Source organism: Amphiura filiformis, chromosome 1, assembly GCF_039555335.1.
Source record: "Amphiura filiformis chromosome 1, Afil_fr2py, whole genome shotgun sequence".
NCBI lineage: Eukaryota > Metazoa > Echinodermata > Ophiuroidea > Amphilepidida > Amphiuridae > Amphiura > Amphiura filiformis.
Genome location: NC_092628.1, coordinates 71,282,771 through 71,305,748, shown reverse-complemented (window position 1 = coordinate 71,305,748; position 22,978 = coordinate 71,282,771). Strand labels below are relative to the sequence as shown.

General features: G+C 35.5%; 2 protein-coding genes across 2 annotated transcripts in view; one reads left to right on the top strand and one right to left on the bottom strand.

The window, feature by feature from the left end:
• Positions 1 to 2,835: 2,835 nt before the first annotated feature.
• Positions 2,836 to 20,870, bottom strand: LOC140152536 (peptidyl-prolyl cis-trans isomerase H-like). The gene is made up of 6 exons (XM_072174911.1): positions 20,746 to 20,870; positions 12,637 to 12,725; positions 11,354 to 11,441; positions 10,751 to 10,843; positions 6,273 to 6,401; positions 2,836 to 3,913 (listed from the first exon to the last, which is right to left on the bottom strand). The coding sequence occupies exons 1-6, from the start codon at positions 20,818 to 20,820 to the stop codon at positions 3,845 to 3,847; spliced, it is 543 nt and encodes a 180-aa protein (XP_072031012.1). The 5' UTR covers positions 20,821 to 20,870; the 3' UTR covers positions 2,836 to 3,844.
• A 97-nt stretch (positions 20,871 to 20,967) lies between these two features.
• Positions 20,968 to 22,978, top strand: part of LOC140152500 (lisH domain-containing protein ARMC9-like) — a 34,802-nt gene continuing 32,791 nt past the window's right edge. The window contains exon 1 of the mRNA XM_072174898.1: positions 20,968 to 21,219. The gene's annotated coding sequence lies outside the window, so the exon portion shown is untranslated. The remainder of the gene's footprint in view (positions 21,220 to 22,978) is intronic.

The window sequence follows — 22,978 nt, the reverse complement described above, 5'->3', positions numbered from 1 at the left end:
AACAAAAATGGCCACTTGTTTTATCCACTATGCAGGGGGAGGTGTGTCTGTCAGGAGGATATTGCCCCCTGTTGGAAAATTTTGCAAAATGAAGGTCCAATTGAAGCCATTTTGGTGCATCATTTTTACACTATTTAAATCAAGGGTTTAAACCATTGCTTTAAAGAGAATTTTTTTATATAATGCGTGAGATTTTACCAACAGTTCTTTGCGTGAGATCCCGGGGGTACTCAAGTTTGGTTTTGGTAGGGACGTGCATTGAGATTTTGGAAGTAGACCCATAAATATACCAATTTTTCAAGAAATTTGGACCCATTGATATACCAAAATTCAAAATTTTCGGCCGAATTTACCCAAAATTGTCTTAGTTTTTAAAAATTTCCCAAAATTTTGGCTAGATTAAGAAAATATTAGGCGGTTTTCCTAAAAAAATGAGACAATTTTGAAAAAGGACCCATTCATATACCAAAATAGGCTTTGAAAAAGGGGTCATTGATATACCAGAAGGCTGAAAATGCTACCCATGTTTGCGGCACGTCCCGTATGGTCATTTGTACTGAGTACCCCCTCCCCCCCCCGGCGTGAGATTTACTACCTAGGCGTGAGATTAGACTACCTTGGCGGAGAAAGTGACCAAATGTGTGAGACTCATGAGACTTTTTAAGAAAAATGCAAAAATTGTCACAAATTTTACAAGGGGTGCAGTACCACCTTAAAGGGATCTATATTTTAGGGCCTAGTTGATTTTGGGTCAACCCCTGTGCTATAATGCTGAACATATGTCGGATCAATCAAAGTGGCAATATTTTACGGGGGTGTTTAAGGTGGTACTACACCCCTTGATAAATTTGTGACTATTTTTGCATTTTTTTCAAAGACTAAAACACTGGTAACAAAAGTTATGTATATTATAGGGGCAAGGAATCCAGTTACTACACTGGAATTTCAGTGACTCAAGACTAGTAGTTACTGATTTATTAATAATCAAATATTGGTTTTCCCTCATTTTTGACTGTAACTCCACATCTGTTGTCTGCTGAAATACAATTTTCAGTGCACTAGTTGTAGTCCTTGCCCCTATAATATACATATCTTACTTGTCACCAATGCGCTATAATTTTTGAGAAAAATACTAAAATAGGCACAAAATTGGCCAGGGGTGTAGTACCACCTTAACGAAAGGAAATTTAAATAGTTGTGAGATAAATTATTACACAAAAGAAACAAATGTTTATACAAAATTGTCAAGTTTATTAAACTGTCAGATTGTCAACAAGAAAGAATTCTTTTGATGCATTCTAGCTCTGTATTAAATCGGACAGAATGAAGAATGCACCATAAATCTCTCGACAAATTCCAGCTCGTTAATTTCAGTGGAAGAGCCCAAGTGACAAAATACCAGCTTGAGAAAATTGGGTTTGAAATTTATTTGCAGATCACAAAGGACTGAAATAAGAATAATGATATACCAATATTCCCGGACCAATATTATTGCGATAATATAGCGGATAGCGATGTTTTCACATATTTTTTGTGGGACCTGAGAGCACATCTGACATATCGATTGCATTTTGAATTTGATGAATGTCAATTGATCGTCTGCTTTTAATCCCAGCTACATACACTTGTAAGTATACTACATAAATCTAATTTTAATAGATTTATACAATTTACTTTGAGGACTTAAATATCAAAAATATCAATTTTTAATCATTTGCCATAAAATTATACCACAAATTTCAAAAAATCCAAATTATTTAATATCATCAGGACATTCCTCGTATTCAAAATGCTATTCGATATGTCCAATGTCCTCTCAGGCCCCATAAAAAATGTGAAAATGTCATAATATCCAAGCCCTCAATAACAGCTATAAATATTACAACACATTGACACTCATTGATTTTCTACAATCAATGATTAATTTGAGTCCCTCTTCCACTACAACCAAGGGTCGTATTAAAACAAATCTATAAAAGAATGTCAAATATAAAGTTAATAAAAAGTATAGATTTTGGAATGCTCATATCAAGAGAAACAATTTGATGAGAAAAAAATTCTGACCTCAAAGACTTGTCAATAACTCAATTTCACCAAAATGGCACTTGATTCCTTCCATTTGGGGTCTCAAATTCAGTCTCATTACAAGATATTAACACCCTTTAAATGCATGTTTAGATTTGGGCAAGTATACAATAAGGCTGAATTTCTATTCAATCACTTTTATAGCAGAAAAGCTAATTGCACACATGCTCAGTATGCAAAAGCGACATAATGTTTGCACACTGAGCATGCCAAGTACTATTGGTTGAGAAGAGTTGATGTATACCAGCATCACAATGCTGTAGACCTTTTCAGCAGCTGAGTGGAAATCTTCAGAAATTTAATATTTAATAGAAATCAGAAAGATGTCACCTGGTGTAAACAAAAACAACACGACCATCTGGCAATCTATATGAAATCTTGTGTGGCACGGTATGATTGTTCACATCAATCATGTACTTATTTTACTGCATTCCTCTTACTTGATGGAATGTATTGTGTCCACTGCAAGCCTAACAAATTTTGTCAGCTATGGTATATACCTCATTGATCATTCTTCAACCATCATTTACATTTTGAAGTTACAGTATACTATATGAAAAAGCATGGCCTACTAAGACTACAATTCAGCATCGAAGTGGTTACGTAATTCTCTTGGTTACCGGATCACGCTATTTTGATATCCTTCGAGTACCATATACTTTGTGTGGTGATTGTTTCGATCGTAGTTCATTACTCTGGCGCGTGATCCCGTTGGCATAGTAACATTACGTAACTTCGATACTGAATATTGTTTCCATTCTTTTTAAAGATGTGTGACCAGACCAAGCCTTGAAATAAGCGGGCGCGGGGAGCAAATTTACCCTCGTAAAGCCACCAATTGCTCCTGGTCCTTGTAAAATTCACATTTCTAAAATAAATTGCTTCTGGTTCCAGTCTGCTTATTTCAAGGCTTGGACCAGACTATGCCTCATTGCAACACATTGTGTTTTCTACCTCACATTGGGGCCCATAACCCAAACATTCTTCCAGCGGTTTAGATTATAGAAACGGATATGTGTATCAGTGGCCCAATCAGAAGCGAATGCCACTTTCGAGGTGGTAACCACCAAACTACAATCATACCACATAAAAAAAATATGTTTCTGGCCTAAAATTTCATTGGGGTTAATATGAGAATGATATGAGCTTTCACCTTATACCAAAATCTGTATTTTGATGAAGTAAGGTGGGGGAATGCCCGAGGGATGAGTCTGTCAATCTGGTTAAGCACCTTTCCAAGAACAGGTAGCACTACAATATTCCGATGATTAAAACAACATTAAAATAGCATATCAATCCGAGGATAAAATATACCCACCACTTACATGGTACATCTGTAATTCTTGCAATACACACAGGGGTGTGAGTGACCACAGATAAAAAGTTGGAAAACATGTATGAAAACTCTGGAAAGCTCCTTTTGTACAGAGCAAGTGCAGAAAAAGAGCTGAAAATCCATGTAAAAGTCTGAATTCAAATGTAAATCTGAACTATCAAACATGACAGGGTTGCATCTATTCCCATCATGCCAGCCAGGGTACCGAAGTTTGATCATCTTGGGTTTTCATCTGCCACAGCTTCACACAAGGTGCATTATGTACAGGAATGGCCTAATTAAAAGTAACCCAACTGTGCAGATGTGGCACCATGTGCCGGCAACTCAGTCATGAATCAACCCTAATGGTTTTCTAGTACTGGAGACTGTCAGTTCCATTACAGTGAAATGGTTCATAGTATAGTCATATTATCGTATCATTTGTCACACCTCTCCACATTGTGATATTATAACTGGAATCTTGGGTTTATTATTTGGACCTGTAGGTACATTCTGAAAAGAGAGAAAGAAAGTGAGTTCGATTTGAGTTATAAATTAGGGGTTCATTCATTATTTTCATGACTAAGCGGTTGTTTATGCCCGAGGGCCGCTTGCCCGAGGGCATAAACAACCGCTTAGTCATGAAAATATATGAATGAACAAAGGTCATACATAGGCCTACCAGAACATTTTGTGATTCTTATTTCATAAAAATAATAACAAAAAATATCAATTAACATCATTTAAAACCACGAATTTCCTTCGTTTTTCCTACCCCGTGATCGCACATCCGGGCCACCGGGCATAAACGTTGTTTATGCCCGGCTCTAGACCAATCACGCGCGCCGTTATATAGCGCGTATGTATGAATGTATACTTTCTCACATTATGAAGATCAGCAGCCCCAATATCAAAATACTAATATATTATAAAGCTATTTAACGCGGCTGTGTACTCTAGCCATTGTTTCTTTCTCAAAATTGAGTTTTTATGATATGTTTGTACCTTGTTATGTTTTTTTTATAAATACAAGGAATGAAAATCCAGATTTGTAAACTCCAACTGCAATATTTTAAGGATTTTATTTCACTATTCCACTCGTGTTTGAAATTGAAAAGGAAAGAAAATCTTTGTTGTACCAGCAAGGTACACGCACAAGAACAACTCATCGCGTTATGTGTCGCGCAATTTGTTAACGCACAAATACGCTGACGCTTATCTGCATCGCGGCGCATCTTATGGAAACACCACGGAAGCACTGATTTCACAAAAACCTAGTGGTCAAATGGCTCCGTTTTAGCTGATAAAATGTGGGTTTTTTCAAGTTCTTTCCCCGATTTAAATATCAAGTTATGAATGGATTTCGCTCAAACTTCTCAAGGGGCTGTGGATTTACCCGATGTTCACGTAATATAAGTTTCAAAAACGAAAACTGTCGCATTCTCCTGTGAGATTCGATGAAAGTGCAAAATGTGACCACTTTAAACTTCAACGGCCATTATTTCAATGTTCATTTTCTCGGTAAAATGACGATTTAGGTACACGATAACTCAATAAATACAGCATCTATAGGTAAGCAAATATTCATCGTAAAAAGCATGATCGACTCAAGAAACGGTTTTCTCATTTTTTTATATTTTGGTCTATTTCCGATTTTGGGCATCATTTTGTGCAATTAGGCGTTTATGAAATTTAAAAAGTTCATTTTGATGCCTTATATGGTCAATATCTAAAAAAAATAAGGCCAATATCAAAAAAATTAAAAAAAAAGTTTTTGGAATGGAGCCTCAAGATTGAGCTAAAAACAAAATAAAATATTTTGGAAAGAGTGTTTTTTGTTATGATGTACCTAACAAATATTGCCAAAAACTCACTTTTTGTGATTTTCTTCAAAATTGTTGTTTTTACCCCAAATCTGTATTTATATTAAGATTTATTGATGTCTTGCCTTCATAAAAATGTATACTTTTATATGTTTTATGCTGAATAATTACAAAGTTATTGCACTTTTACTACATGCATGTCTGAGAGTACACAGCCACCTTAAGCATTTTTTTTAATTTGTCAGTGACTGAAATCACTGAATCCTGATGAACTGATACAACTAAGGTAATTCTCGTAAAACTAAAATTGTGCATGGGTAAGTATATTCATGTCTTCATACATATTCTCAATCAATTATAAAGCAGGGCTATCAAGTTTTTCAGAAAAGAACAGCAGGAAAAAAATCACCTGAAGTAATTACAAACTTTCATCCAGCATGATCCCAGGTATTCTGGTGAAATGGTTTTTAAAATATTTCACAAGTATTATTTGCACCACTAACCCTAATTTCCTCAAGGTAGTTTGATCAGTGGTGCGTTGGTGCCCTATTTAATTTTGTAGCATACCATCATAATTATAGTGATGTTAGGGTTAGATATGGCAAAATGGTCCATTGTTAATGTCAGACATAGTGGTCTGCAGGAAAAATTATGTAAGAAACATGTCCACTTTGAAAAAGAATTATTATTTGCACCACTAACCCTAATTTCCTCAAGGTAGTTTGATCAGTGGTGCGTTGGTGCCCTATTTAATTTTGTAGCATACATCATAATTATAGTGATGTTAGGGTTAGATATGGCAAAATGGTCCATTGTTAATGTCTGTCAGACATAGTGGTCTGCAGGAAAAATTATGTAAGAAACATGTCCACTTTGAAAAAGAATTAATAATAAACCTCATTGTATCGAACAATACTGCACTGCAATTTTGGAGCTTCATAATTTAATCTTAGAGGATCTAGAGCTGTATAATGAAGCAGTTTGTAAGCCCAATTCCCTGATCTAAATTTACAGCCCCTGAATTCTGGCCTTGTAATTCTGATCCTTACCTCAATTTTCCTCATGACTAGGAGACCATCTACAACTTTGCCGAAGACTACATGCTTTGAATCCAAGAAGTCACATTTGGCACATGTGATGAAGAACTGACAACCATTAGTACCAGGGCCACTGTTAGCCTAAATGAACAAAACAACATGGACAATATCAATTATTACCACACATTATGGAAACAAACGCACAGTTATAAGACTAAATAATGTAAAGAGGAAGCCCCACCAGAGCAGTTCTTCTGGGGTGAACCAAACCTGCCTGGTTATCAAATTAATCAGTGACAAGTTTATCTCTTAATTTGACAGGTGTTAATTGATGCAATAACATTAAAACATCAATTAGCACCTGTCAAATTCAGAGATAACCTTGTCACTGATTAATTTGATAACCAAACAAGTTTGGTTCACCCCAGATGAACTGCTCTGGTGGGGCCTGACCAGTGTTTTGTACTTGTAGGTAATAGGTTATTCCCCTTGTATACATCTGAATCTCTCTTTAGATACATACGCTACACAATATAGACACCGGTTATGTTCATGGAAGATGGCTCTCATTATTCATTTTGAACTAGTAACAGCAAATTATAATTTGTATTCCAAATGTGAAAAATACTACAGTAACAGGCCTTGTCTTTTGAGGCGAGTGAGAGTGACCACTTGCCATCACTCGCCTAAAATGAAGCTGAGGAGAGCTTTTTATCACTCGCCTACATTTGGTGTAATAATAATACAAGTGATTGAAATCACTCGCCTACAGCTCACCTGGCAAGTTTTGAGGAGAGTGATTTGTCACTTGCCAGCAATTTTCAAAAGACAAGGCCTGTACAGTATGCACATCCTAAAGTGTGATCACAATTAGGCTATTCTAGTTGAAGTCCATACACCTCCTATTCACCCATTGCATGGTTCCGCCATGTGCAAGGAGAGCCTCGATCTGGCAGCATGCATGAATGTGAATTGAACCAGATATATAACATTGCGTAAAGTTATACAATTCTTGCTTTCATGCCATACCAGTTCAAGGCTCTCCTTAAGCGCGCTTCAGACTCCATATTGTACGTACAATATTGTATGTACAATACTTTTCGTGCCGTCAAAAAGTATTGCACGTGCAATAAATAGTATGTACCGGGAAAATATTTATTGTGCTACAATCGTTGGTTGCTTAATTGATACGTAGTTGCCAAATTTCTAAGAGTGGTAAATTTAGTGAGTGTTCGTGTAACGGAATGATGAACATCTTTTATGTCTTTTGTATTCAACTGTACTTAATATTAAAAGGCCTATTAATACTAACGATATCAATAATATTAAAATTGTAATAATAATATAAATGCCGCATTCAGTTCTTATTCATTTATTTATAGATGTATTTATTTAGGCCTATTTGTTTATTTATTTATTTGTTTATTTATTGATTGATTGATTGGTTGATTGATTGATATTAATATTAAAAGGCCTATTAATACTAACGATATTAATAATATTAAAATTGTAATAATAATATAAATGGCGCATTCAGTTCTTATGTATTTATTTATAGATTTATTTATTTAGGCCTATTTGTTTTATTTATTTATTTGTTTATTTATTTATTGATTGATTGGTTGATTGATTGATATTAATATTAAAAGGCCTATTAATACTAACGATATTAATAATACTAAAATTGTAATAATAATATAAATGGCACATTCATTTCTTATTTATTTATTTATAGATTTATTTATTTAGGCCTATTTGTTTATTTATTTATTTGTTTATTTATTTATGTATTTATTTATTGATTGATTACTGATTGATTAATTGATTTAGCGATTCATTTATACTGACATTTAGTCATATATTGATTTAGTCAGTTTCTTAATTATTATTTGTAGGCCTATGTATTTATTCTGGTTTTGATTTGATTGATACTGATATTTTTATTGTTTTTTAAAGTTTTGGCATATAACATTATACATTATAACACGTTGTGTTATGAATTTGCAACAGCTTTTTACATGTTGATATCGTTGAGGCATGTTATGATGGTGTATGTTATAGACCTACTTATGATCATCCCAATACATCCATAAACGTGTTAATGTGAAACGAGATTACTTGAAATATATATTTCAGAGTTGAAAGAGTTTCACCTACGAACATAATTCTAAAATATGTCTCTCTGATTGGTTGATTGTCAAGAGGATTACGGCATCCTCAAAGCCTCTTGCTGTAATTCTCTAATCGATATCTATTAGGCCTATAGGACCGATCTTTTGAAATCCATACAACCGTGTCAAATGAAATAGTCTCGGATCATAGTTTGTGGACGATACAACATTGATACGTCAGATTTCGGAATTGTATTAAAAATAGGCACAAATCACATTGAAAACAGGTTGAATGCTGGCAAAAGTAGATAAAATAACTATGGGTCGAATTTACATTAATCAGTGTCCTGGGCCAGGATAACATTTAGGACTCCTTCGCATTCTAAAACAATACTTTGAACACCAAATGTCCTTGCTTTCATTTTCTCATTTAATTTGTTTTAATTGTAATTAATTTCTTTGTCCACTGGCTCTGTGGTAAATCCGGTATTGCCCAATATTTATCGCCCATTACCCGTGTTAATCTATTTATTTATTAAAATGCACCATCTATTAAATTCCTGTAATACAATGTATAGGCCTAGTGTATTTGATAACAAATTTGTTTTTTTTTTTTTTTGGAATTTGGGTGCCATTACACGATTTCATATATATAAAATATGTTTGGGCATGGCGGAATTAGTATATGATTAAAGATAGACATACTCTTGGGCCCCCCTTTTTTAATGTTTGTACATTATTAATATTAATATTTATGTACAAAATGCAAACGAATGTATATATATTTGATTGTTTTGTAAACATTAAATTTGATGTTTACTCATAATTATGTCTGGAAAGTCAGGGAAAAACTAAGCAGCATCGGTATTTAGTTTCCTGGGAAAGTGGATCAGATGAGCAGTGAGTAAAAGCATTCGCCCTAAATCTTTCATTTGATTTTTATCTTTTTATGAATTTATTAGGCCTACTGGTAAAGTGCAGAAAAAACCTCAAAACGCACTCTAGGATTTTTCATCAGCAGCAGTAGAAATTTATCTTGCATAGATTTTCTGGTGTCCTCGCTTGGATTTAGCAAACAATGAACCGTCAGGGTATAGCGCGGGATTTAATCTGATTCAACTAGTCGTGGCACGTATATTTATTGCACGTGTAATACTTTTTGACGTCACGAAAAGTATTGTACATACAATATTGTACGTACAATGCGGAGTCTGAAGCTAGCCTTACATCATGGCGGAACCGTACAATAGGCGACTGGAAGACAGGACCTTACTCTCACACAAAGGTGGTGCAGATATATAACAATGTGTAAAGTTATGCAATTCTTGCTTTCATGCCATGCCAGTTCAAGGCTCTCCTTGCGACTGGAAGACAGGACCTTACTCTCACACAAAGGTGGTGTATATTTCAAATGAAGTCACCCATTCAGGTATTAAACCCCACTTGAAATTTACACTCCCTGTGTGGAAGATTAAGGTCATGTCTTCTTTATCAGGTGTATGGATTTCAATTGGATAAAGACTTGGATCATAAATCATAATTCTATAGAATATTCATATCATGCTGATCACTCCTACCTGTAAGATAAGTATCTTTGAAAACAGTATTGTATTCAATTTATGATTGCAGATATACACAGGTGATGAGTGCAACCTATGAGTGCTATGGTAGTTAATCCTGTTACATCATCACTTCTACAGTGAATAGTCTGAATGTCTTCCTTGAGGCAGTAAAGTAAAATCAAATTCTGTGATTTGTCAAAAAATGCTTATTTTGAAGGAATCTGTTATTAGTGCTTTTTGGATTCCCTGCATTTCCTTTCTGAAAAAGTATGCATATCATCATGACTGCCTCGAGGAAGGCATATGGACTATAGGCATGTCTTCTTAGAAGTGAATAACATACACACAATCATGGCTCAAAAAAGTGGGGAATTTGGGGAGCTCCTTCTCAGGAAATGTTGGGTGTTTGGAGGGAAATTCTGGTATTTAGAGGGAAATTGTGTCTTTTTTGTATATAAAAACATGCTACAAATTGTAGGAAATTTAGTTTGCTTCAGCAGGAAATTAAAATATTAAAAGCCCTGCTCGCAATTGTGACTCTCTGTATCTGGAAGCAACAGTTTATAATATCCTCTCTCAAGAATGGATCATTTGTCCTACTCCAACTGTACCATAATGAATTAAAGTGGACACATCCAAATTAAGGCCAGATTTTTATTTCTTAAACTGAATCCCTCAGGTGGCTCCACCAGTTGAAACAGGGACCTTGCCCGCCAGGGATGAGTTATGGATTCTAATTACTCCCTAACAAAATTTAGCTCAATTTGTTTTACAGAGAACAGAAGTCAAAATAACATAAATGTAGTGAAATACTTGCCATTGATAGTAAACCAGGTCCTGTATGTTTTATTTTGAAGTTTTCATCATGAAATGACATGCCGTATATGCTCTTCATACCTGTGCCATCACCCTGTCAAAAAGTGAACGTTTTGATATGATTATTGGAGGTATACATCACAAATCACATCACAAGGTTAAATGTCAGTTGATTTTATTTGATTCTTGAAGACATACATCAGAAATCTCTGAAACTAAAATATCAGTTGATTCTAATTTTGATTTGTTTCAGTAAAGAGACACCCTTATATCAAATCACAATCATGTTAAAGGTCTATTACTATTTGTTAGAGAAAAGTCACCAAAGAAACAACCAAAAAGGCAATATGGCTGACAAAGAATTTGATAGCAGTAGAATTGCACAGCAATATTGCATAATCAATGGACATGGATTTTGATATGTTTAACTGTAAAATAACATCTTTTACACTGGGCAGTGGTACTGATAATATAAAAATGTACTGGCACTAATAAGGAAATTACATTCTCAATGTAGTCATGCGCACAACTGGTATAAAATTATTGCCTTACCTGGGAGGGAACTTTAGAAATTAACCCTCCCAAAGAAGATGGCAACACTTACCTTGACAAAGTCCCCTCCTTGAATCATGAAATCTTTGATCACCCTGTGAAATGTTGCTCCTTTATAACCTATAGGAATTCCATCTGGCCTGAAATAACAACAACATTTACAATGTTCACTCATTAATGGATAGGGCTTTGACAGCTAGCCATGACCAAAATAAAAAAGAGTTTTTTCAGTTTTGCTCTTAATTTCCCATGACTCTTCCAGACTCCACATTGAACATGGTGTAAACACCCAGTGTAAACATTTTCATGAAAAGTAAATCATGATCATTGAAAGCTATACATTTTCTTTAGTTGGGTAATGGGTATGTTTATTAGCATTGTTCTAAGAACAAATTGATTTGAAAAATATGGGCAAAATCTCATTTCAGATTTGGGTTTCCATCAGAATCATTGATGATAATAACTGAAACTCAAGTGTTGGATCTATAGGAAGAAAATGCCATATTGCCAAATTCATTAGGCCCTTCACACTTCATTCTGAGTTTCCCATCACATATTTTCAGAAAACGAAGTAATTTTTTCATTATTCATTATTAGTCAATATACTGAAGCTTATGTAGAAGAGCTGAATTACATGTACCGTATTCGTTCCAATAAGCGCCCATGCCCCAATAAGCGCCCACCCAGCGACTTTGCAACAAACACAATATGAAATTATTAACCGCCCATCCAATGTTGTCAAAATACTTCCAGTAAGCTTACCTGTCGAGTGATTTTACATGCATGCATGAGGGAAATTGAGCATCAAAAGTATCCAAAATGTTCACCAAAATTTAATTATGACGCTATTTCATAGTGTGCAGATGTATAGATATTAAAAATACTTCACAATAACCACCTGCAAATGCCTTTAAAAGGCCCAGTTTGAGCTAATTCTGTCTCAAATTCGTATTTTTTGCTGGCGCGGCAGCGGCCATCTTTATAGTTCGCCCTCAAAAAACATTTTTTCAATATAATATTAAATTAAGACACATATGAGGGCGCACTAACTGAGAGTAACTAAATACTTTCAGATTGATGATTAAAAACCAGGTAAAAAATAAGCGCTCACCCAAAATGACTTTGTTAAGCGCCCTGGGCGCTTATTGGAATGAATACGGTACTGTGAAGTATGTGAAGCAAATGCAGGTTGCATTTCGAGTAAAAAAAAAAGAATTAATATTAATTTGGGTTTTTACACAAGTGAAAAATCACATAATTAATTCTAACTTGAGGGTGTGAATTTCAAATGGGCGGAACAACAGGAAACTCATAATCAGGAGCAAAGGCCCTTACCTGTGTTCTCCAGTGCAAAACTGCCTGAAGTTCTCGGCTGTTTTAGGTACAATATCAGCAAACAGTTCCATCTTCATTCTCCCAATCTCCTACAATGAAACATAATTTTTTTCAGTATCAGACAATGTACAAGTTTTCATATCATGCAACTGTTAAAAGTTTGTTATAAGCTGTTTCAATGTGAAAGGTTGCAAAAAGTCTTGCAGCAGCTCCATTTTGCCGATCTCTTCTGAAAATACCATAGGTTTCCTTATCATATAAAAAAAATGTTGTGTTGCCCTCAAGTGGGAAAAATGGAAAGTTGGGTCTCAGTCGATCGATTATCTTTTTTTTAAAACCTTTTAATTAAACCTCGCAATTCGCAAATGGCTAACTCCATGAAGTTGGGGCACAAAGTGTGACATAAGGGTCAAAATTTCAAAATGACTTAATTCTAAATGTAATGTGTGTTTTAGTTACTTCAACTATCATACTTCAACAAAAAGTGATCTTTTACATTGGAAAGTACAGAATTTCTGTGGAAGTGCTTTGTTGTTCAGTAGTCGAGGCAAATATCACGATGCTACATGGACACCATTTTATACTAGCTCTCTCTATTTTAAACATACTGTCCATAACATGTCTTAATAAAATACTTTTTATGATGTCCTACCATGGCAAATTCGCATAATATTACCAATTACCAGACTTGTACCCGAGTCCAGCTTGTCCGAGTCCGAGCCGAGCCGAGTCCATTTGTATCCGAGTCCGAGCCAAGTCCGAGTCCTTTTGTGTCTGAGTCCGGACTCGAGTCCAAGTCCAGGGGTGCCGAGTCCGAGCCAAGTCCGAGTCCAACAAAAATATGATTAGAGTCCGGACTCGAGTCCGCTCGAGTCCGACTCGGTCAAAGTCCATGCCCGTGTGTGTGTATGGGGGGGTCATTCAACTTATGATGTGACAGGTGTCTGGCATTGCTTAGTAGGAGCCTATTTGTATAAAAATGGGTCATTTGGGTATAACAAAATGAAAAAGGGATAATTGGGTATAAAATTTTGAAAGAAGGGGGTCATTTGGTATAACATTTTGAAAAAATGGGTCATTATTTCCCAAAAATGGAGCAAAATTTTAAATTTTGTTTCTAATTTGAAAATTTACAATACAAATTTGCTGAAAAAAGAAAATTGCAAAGTTTTTGATGCTAAAATTGTAGAAAAAGAAGGTCATTGGCCATAAGTCACTCACTACACTACACACCGCTCTCCCTATACCAGACTTGTAGTACCAGTACTGTACCCGTACCTGCACTGGTCCCAATTTCCGTACCCGTGGCTTTGGACCCGCACCCGTACTCATGCCCTATTTTTACCGCACTCCACGGGTACGGGTACCATACAGTACATGGTTTATACACAAATGCAGGAAAGTGAGAATAGAATACTATCACTTCCCAGATGCATGTTAACTCCACTCATGAATCCCACTGTGAGTCCTCTGATCATAAATTCATAATTAAAACAAATAGGTTACATCATGAATGGGGTTGTGTGGGGAGTAAATGGAAAGCTTTAGCAAGTGCCCTTAAATTTATTTTAGCCTGGTCCAGGGCCATAGGGCCTGCACTTTGGCTGGTTTTTTGCAGGTTTACATGGTCCAATAATCACAAGATGACTGACATGTGGTAACAAAGGAAGCAGTCACTGCAATTTGATTATGTCCCATATGATTGGCCATTCAAGACACCCCTGTGAATATACTATAGCGGCCTTGTCAAAATATAATACCTGTTTGCTTGACTGCATTGACCCGGGAACAATACACACAGTATATGCATTGGACAAACTTTTTACAATAAGCATGATAAGTGATAATGTGACCTCCAGATTTATACATCGTTCGTCTCGCACACTGACAACATTTGATTGAATGGACTGTAGGCTACTGCGCCGTGATTACGGTGAAGGACACCGGTTCAAATCCTTTGTTTGGAGCCAATCGATAAAAGCATGCAGGGCCTCTATACCCATGTACAGTTTATCCCTACATAACCTATGTCTTGAATACGCTGGCAAAGTTATGTAATAATCGGATTAATTCTATATAGCAGTAGGTAAAAACAAGTTTTGAATAATCCGCGATAAAAGTCCCATTCAGTGATCCCAGCGAAAGTGAAAAAAAAAATCAAATTGTTACGTTTATAAATTTTTTTAATGAAAAACAAATGGCAAAAAAACAAAACAGGAAAACGACAGTATTGACGGTTGAAGCCCCATTCAAATACATGTAGCTAATTTATATACTGTCAGTACCGGTATATAAATTACAGACTCAATGTAAATGCATTATTTTTTGTCTTAGACACACGGTTTTCGGCTGAACCACTGCACTAGCAAGCTATGTTAGCACATCTATGACAATGACGAAGGTACAAAATCAGCCATAGGCCTTTAGATAGCAGAAGACACAAAAGTGGTGTTTTATGACCTTTGACATTCTTTTGTGGCGAGTGACATGGTCTTTCAATTCACGCCGAGTGTCCTTGACAGGTTTGACTATGCTTCAGTGGTCATGAAAGAATTCAAAAGATAACCTCTGCCCCAATAATCCCAAGCAATTGTCTGAAACTGCTCCTCGGATCATAAGAACTCAGTCCTCAAATGATAGTCATAATAATGTCCAAAATATAAAAATTACTGACTATCATTGAAGACTGAGTTCCGCAGTCTAGTATTCAAAATCTGAATTTTGATGATTTTTACGATCGCCGGGATGAAAAAAAATCCAAAAATCACTGAATGGACCTTTCCCTCCTCTCCTTACCCTGGCAATATAAATCAAAGAAAAATAAAGGAAAAAATAAATAAAACAAGAAAAGAAAAAAAAAGACAAAGAAAATTAACCAAATTAAGGGATCTGGAATGAGCGTTTTGAGCGTTTCGATAGTATTTTTGTGGGACATGAGAGCACATCAGACATATCGAATTGCATTCTGAATACTGAAGAATGTCTTTCTGATATCAAATAAATTTCATTGTTTGAAATTCACGATATAATACAAATTTTATGACAAATTATTAAAATTTGATATTTTTCACATTTTGATATATAACAGTCCTCAAGTAAATATCATAAATCTAATGTTATATTCTTAAACAGTCCTTGGCATACCATACATGTATAGGCCTATGTATAGTAAATTTGTCTGATTTATCTGTTTTGTGCTGTTTAAACAAATAGTTAAACATAATTTCCATAAAATGTAAGCTTTTACTGTCAGATATGTCCCTTTTAATTTTGAGCAGAACAAGTGAGGTAAAGCAAAGAAAATTGGAATTTACTACTACTAGCGCCAATGAATGTTATACGATTGTAAAACGGTACGATCCTCTGGGGGTGGGTGGGTGGGGGTGTGTGTGTGTGTGTGTGTGTGTGTGTGTGTCCTGCACGCGTATTTTTTTCCTGCAACTATAACGGGACGCAATACGATACCGGTATGTTATAAGAATCAAACTTACAAGAAAGATGGCTCTTGTCAAATCCTACAATTCTGTCAGAGAAATATGCATATTTGCATTAAATTTTTAATTAATTGACAATTAATAAATATTTAATTTAATGATTTACCATAATTCCAAATATGTCAAACAATATGTCAAATTAAAGCTAATGAAATGCTTTATAAATTGGTCAGAGCGCATTTTGCATAATGCATTTAGTACTTTAGTTACATGATTTTGCTATACACGCATAGGAGCTGTACTTTTAAAATCCGCGCCTAATCAATAATAATAGTCTTTCACTCCATTGTCAAAGTACTGTGCTCCCTGTAGCATTATGGAGTGACCAGGTCCTAGAGTGTGATGGTTTTGTAGCAGATGACAGTGCTCATTCAAGCCTGTCAAGGTCAGTTAGTAGCCACTTGCTGAATGGATGGCCATTATCAACTATCAAAGAGATGCCTTGTGCAGCTGCCAATCACAGTAGAGGTTTGATAACATTTTGTTAAAACCCAAATGTGATATAACGACAATGCTGTGCATGTTGGTACTTAATTGTTTGGATTCTTACGTTGAAATTCCTTTGTATTAGTATTTTTATGTGTAGTGTATAGTGGTCATAAATTATATAGCTTTTAAATTTAGGGCATTTTTGCTCTGTTGCACTGTACCATTATGGAATTTGAGTAAATCAATTACCGACACAAGCAGGTATACAGTGTATTATTTTATTTTTATTTCATAAATCAGGAGCACAGCTCACTTGGTAAGGCATCAGAATTTGGTACACTAGCGCTTGAACTTTAAATCGGAAGGTGGTGAGTTCGAGCCTCATCACGGTCACATTAATTTTATAAACCAAATATTGTTCGAACTTTTCATATTTGTTTTTCTTTTTATTGTTTCTTTTCTTTGTCTTTTTTTTTTTCTTGTTTTATTTATTTTTTCTTTATTTTTCTTTGATTCATATTGCCAGTGTAAGAGAGGAGGAACTAACGGCCCATTCAGTGATTTTTTTTCATCCGGACGATCGTAAAAATCATCAAAATTCAGATTTTGTACAAGATCATGAACTCAGTCTTCAATGATATAGTCAGTAATAATCTTTTGGTCATTATGACTATCATCATTTGACGACTGAGTTCTTATGATACATCATCCGAAGAGCAGTTTCAGACAATTGCTTGGGATTGTTGGGGGCAGAGGTTATCTTTTGAATTCTTTCATGACCACTGAAGCAGAGTTAAACCTGTCAAGGACACTCGGCGTGAATTGAACTGACCATGTCACTCGCCACAAAAGAATGTCAAAGGTCATAAAACATCAACTTGGTGTCTTCTGCTAGTGGTTCAGCCCTAAGCCGTAGGCCTATTTAAGACAAAAATAATGCATTTACGTGAATCTGTAATTTATATACTGACACTTACACTATCTTAAATCAGAAACAAAAGTTATGAGGCATCAAAAATGAAGGATGACAGGTAAATCTATTCAAAATTATGTTTGATTTCTTTTTGTATCTAAAATTCACAAAGAATATATTTGCAGCTACCTAGGATGGTTCAGAAAGTATTAGATTCACAGCTGGTAGTTTATTTTAAAACTAGAAGTAAAAAAAAACTTGCCTTTGTTGCAAAAATTCAACATAATTCTACCGATGCTACTTGGACACCGTGTCCTGTAGAATCGGTAGGATTGTGAGTTTTGCACAAGAAGTAATCATACTTTGTGGTAAAGTTATTTAAAAATTATATTTGGGCCTACAGACATTAAAAGTTGTAGAAAAATAAAAAACAAGGATACCTAAAAACTGGTGAATACATAAAACTGACAAAACTGTGTACCGATGCTACATGGACACCGTGTCTGATAGTGCATAAAAATTTGTATTCAACACATAAATATTTTACAATGTTTGCCTGCCCTCAAAAGTTAATATGTTTAGTTGTTTGTCATCTAGTTTCAAAATATAAGAAGAAATTACATAAATTTTAACTGTTTGCTTCCCAATGCTATACTTTGATCACGATGCTACATCCCGATGCTACATGGACACCGCACCATTTTTTCAAAATATTTACTCTTTGGTAAAATGGCAGCTCCTCAAATCAAGTTCCTTGAAAACCCCTACCCAGTCACATCTTAAAATAAGTCCATTCATGTCAGTATGTGTACTGACCTTGCTGTAAGCAAGTATAATGGTTTGAAATCTCCCGATGCTACACGTGGACACCACGGTGACATTTTCTCATGAAATTTTAAAACGACTGAGAGCTTAGGCACAAATGCTGGTCAAATTTCCTATAAACACGTTTACATCAATAAAAACACAAAACAAATTGATTTGAATGATACATGTATGTGCTGTGGGTGAGCTGTTATACCGATGCTACACTTATTTTTCTGGACACCGCGTGTAGCATCGGGAAGCTCATTTTTTTTTCCCATAAATTTTAATTGACTGGTTTCTGTTTTGTTTAAATGTACTTTTTAGTTACTACCAACATTAATTCATGTAATATTATGTAAAACTGTGACTGTTTGATGTTACAATTGAAATTATTTGTATTCCGCATACTTGCTTTTTCTATGTCACGTTTTTTGCCCTAAAAAGTGCTGGACACCAACCACTTAATGGCCCATAAAAATAAAAATATAATAGGTACAATTTTCAAGTAACTTTTACATGAAAGTTAAACATCATATCTATTTAGAAAATATCAACTGAGGAGAAAAGGTTCATATAAGAAATATTAAACTGCATTTATACTATAAAATTCTCCCAATTTGTAATGTGTCCCAACTTCATGGAATAAGCCAAATATGAAATAATGCTTGTTCCATTAGAGACATATTAGTCAATTTTGACTACTGAATACTTGTTAGATACCGTACCGTAATCAATTTAAGACCAGTGTTTCAATAAATATCAATTATAAGTGAACAATAACAACATATCTGTAAAAAATCATCATTAAAAAAAATTACGACCCTGATTTTTCAGGATTTAGGGTCAGTCGCTGAAGACAACACAACTAATTTATTTGGGGGGGGGGGGCCTAATATTGTTGTTGGCTTTTCATGTTTTCTTTAAATGTTGTTTTATTACAATAAATTTGTGGAAAACATGATTTTGCAATTCCTATCCCACTAATTGAAGTAATTCACTGTCATGAGAGTACTTGGCCTGGGTCAAAAAGTTTGGCAACATTTCTGCATCTCAGCTTCTGTAAATGCCACCAGCTTCTGGTGGATTTGCTCCCTGAACCCCCACTGGCCCTTAAGCTGAATTTGATCGCTTTTGCAGAAAAGCGATTCTCACGCATGCTCAGTGTTTACTTCTGCACAACCTAAAAGTGCCCTCCAGTAAAATTCCCACCAGCAAATAAGAGCACAGAACATGAATTTCTGTTGGGATTTCAGAGGAGGGAGCTCTCTATTTGCACATGAAATTGCCCCAAGGCAAAGGAGCCTAAGTGCACCACTGTACCGGTATGGGACTTGCATGCTTTTGGTGTTTTGATGTTTTGGGAGATTGGGAAAATCTACCTTGCGGATGATAGTTCTCTTCAGTACTGTGTTTATATTCCTTCAATCATTCCCATATGCATGGTAACAGTCTTATACGTTGGACAGAGAACAACATAAATCATCAAAGCCATAAATGTACGATGTTATTTATAATCTTATATTTATATAAGATTAATAAGGTCGTACATTTATGGGACTTAGAATATGAAATTGGTTAATTTTTTTCAAACCTAACTTTTTGGCATATTTTTCAAACCTAACTTTTTGGCATATTTGTGATGTTTGCACATGTCACCACTTGCACCTTTAATATTAATGGAATCATCAGCCAAATATATAGGGTCTGTGGTTTGTAGGTCAACAAAAAACAAAGCGAAGTTCGACATAAAGCATGAAAGTCATAATTCATATCCTCCTGTAGAAATGCATGTACCTCCGTATATGATATCATGTATAAATAGCCAAAATAACTAATAACCGTAGCCGTTATAGGCCGGGACGGAGCTACGTCATGCCGGTGAAATCGTGAATACATTACAACCAAGTGCCGGTGAAAACAACATGCGCAGATCAATCAAATTGAAATAGGTTACTGGAGCTGGACCGTGCGCGTGCGCCCACTGCGCATCGCAAGCATTACATTTTGCGCCGAGTGCGTGCTTGGAATGTTTTTTGTTTTTTTGACTGGGTTTTTGAGCTGTAAGTTGCTAGGGATAATTTGCTAAAAATAACCCAAATGAAATCCGCTCTCTCTTAACTTAATTATTTTAATACTCATGATAATATCATACTACTAGTTAATTTCAGCTCCAATTTCCAAATCAAATGGACAGAAACCCTTCCCGTTAGTATTGTTTCAGCATTTTGAGTATAGAATAACAAATTTACAATTGGAAGGAAATCGTACATAATGGCTTTAATTGCATGAACAATTGCCTGGGCCCCATGCAAAGCATGCAGCATGCATGATCATCATTGCATGTGTGCATTGTGAATGATAAGCTTATCATATGCAACAAATTGTAGATATTTAAATTGTGAATAACTTTGGCCCTGAAATTTTCCATCAATCGTGATCATGTAGAATGATTCCGTTTAACTTTACCTGTCCTCCGACAGTAATATCGAAGAAAACAATTGGGTTTGCAGAGCCAGACGATTCTTGTGTGGAGGCTGACATCTTGGTTCACGGTTTGTTATTTCGTGTATGCTGAGACAAACACACACAAGAATCTGCCAATTCATGATCAATCAATTTACACACGTTTTAATTGGTGTACAGTGAAAACTAATTTTATTATTTTTAAATTATGTTGCTGTACAAAATGTAATCAATTCTACAATTTTAATATTTTATATTATTTTGTTCTTTGGCTTCTAGTATTCAAAATAATATGAGTCCATTTTAAGCCACAATTTCCGAGTTATTGTGAAAGTTCCATCCTTGATAAACCAATCAAATTGTAGATGAGAAAACTCCCTTGGATAAGATTGCGTTAAATTTTTGTCTTACTGGCAACCAAAACAGGTAAACAACTGTCACAGTAGATGAAGTTCATTTTGCAATCTTAGGGAAAAGGTAAGAATGTTGTTCTTATATACGATAATGTATTACAGATAACTGACAATGATATCAGCAACTAATTCATGCATTAATGTATCCTTAGAAATACACAAAACCGCAAAAATCAGACATATTTCATTATTTATTTTGTTGATAATTCATGAATTCTCACTCACACTGCTCACTGAGTCACTCACTCACTGCTGCACAGTACTGTACAGTGCACTTGCACAAGTTGAAGTTGCAGTTGCACTGCTTGCTGCAGCCTGCCTGTGTCAGCATGGCATGATGGTATACTAAAATGCAGCAAACCTTTTACGAGCGCGACTACCGTGATGTTGCAAATTCGGCGCTAACAACGCGTACGGCGCACATTCATAAATTTCCACTCGGCAACAATATATCGCCTTAGCAGCCAATCAGAGACCAGTGCGTGCAACGCAGTATATACGCGATGTATCCTTACAATACAAAGCAAGACAGGGCCTCCTGGCCCTACCGGTCGAAGACTTACTGCAACCAAACCCGCGTCAATCACGACACAATCACCCAGCTGCTTATAAAGTAATCACCTGCAACAAAGACTGTTACAAACAATCATTTTTCCCCAAAACGGTAATCACCTGGAACAATCTACCCTACTCAATAATACAAATTCAAGACCCTGCCAGCTTCAAAACTGCAGTGATGGAACACCTAAGAAACGACTAATCAACCCATGGCATGCGCACACCAATTCCTACACGCCTGGTTCCAGCTAGGGAGCGTTGTGTAGTACCAACTACAGATACAGATACAGATACGCGCTCGTCTAAGGTTTTCTGCATTTTAGTATTTAACAGCAGGGCTGTCAACTTTTTGGAATTGCTTTGCGTGAGATACTGTCGAAGAAAGACCAAAGGCGTACCCGGGAACCAGTTGTAGTAACTACAAATTTCGAACGTTTGAGGACTTGTTCTCAAGTTGTAGAAGGTGCCATAGGGTGGCTGGAGTGTTAATTATTTTCATTATAAATGTCGCAAAATATTAATATTGACAATAATTAATAACCTGTTTCACCTCTCCATATATTCATACATTGCTCACCTGTGTTTTCATATCATATTTTGTGGTGAAAAATGATTACAAATGTGTAATTTGCAATCATTTTTGGAGCAACGATTTCTTCGAACCGACGGCTAAGTGTGTATGTGAATGCACATTAAACACATACAAACACATACACAGCACCTGTTGGAACTCCCGGTCGGAGCCGGGAGTTTCGATTATTGGAACTGACCCGGGACAGAATTATTTTTTGCCGACTTCAATTAGGTATCCCAGGCAAACCTTAGTTAACACATTTGCTAGTCAGCCAAATTCGCCGAAAATGTCAATGCATATTTACATAGAAATTTAAAACAACTGGCCGAAGCGAAGTCTAGAAGGAAACCTACATAAATATGTTTTCTATACTTCACTTGACCCAAATATATGATTTTTTATGGTGATAAGACAATCGCACATGGAATTTTAGAGGGATTTTGAAAGCAGTTCCATTGAAGAAGCTGCTATCATAATGAGACTACATTGTGTAAGATCTAGAAACACCCCCGAAATGCCGTTTTGGGGAATTTTGCTAGCTGAATCTTTTTTGATGAAAGTCAATCTTGACTTTGACAAGATGTAACTTTGCTACGGAAAGTGCTATGAAAAAAAGGTTTTCAGTTTTGGCTTTGTTTACTCAAGGGCTTTAATTTGATATATAAAATGATGCAGTTTGATGGCAAATTTG

Coding starts and splice junctions, on each gene's coding strand:
- LOC140152536 (XM_072174911.1), bottom strand. CDS start 20,820: ATGTCAGCCTCCACACAAGAATCGTCTGGCTCTGCAAACCCAATTGTT. Junction 12,726..20,745: donor ATATTACTGTCGGAGGACAG/GTAAAGTTAAAC, acceptor GTTTCATTGTAG/GAGATTGGGAGAATGAAGAT. Junction 10,844..11,353: donor AAGGAGGGGACTTTGTCAAG/GTAAGTGTTGCC, acceptor ACTTTTTGACAG/GGTGATGGCACAGGTATGAA.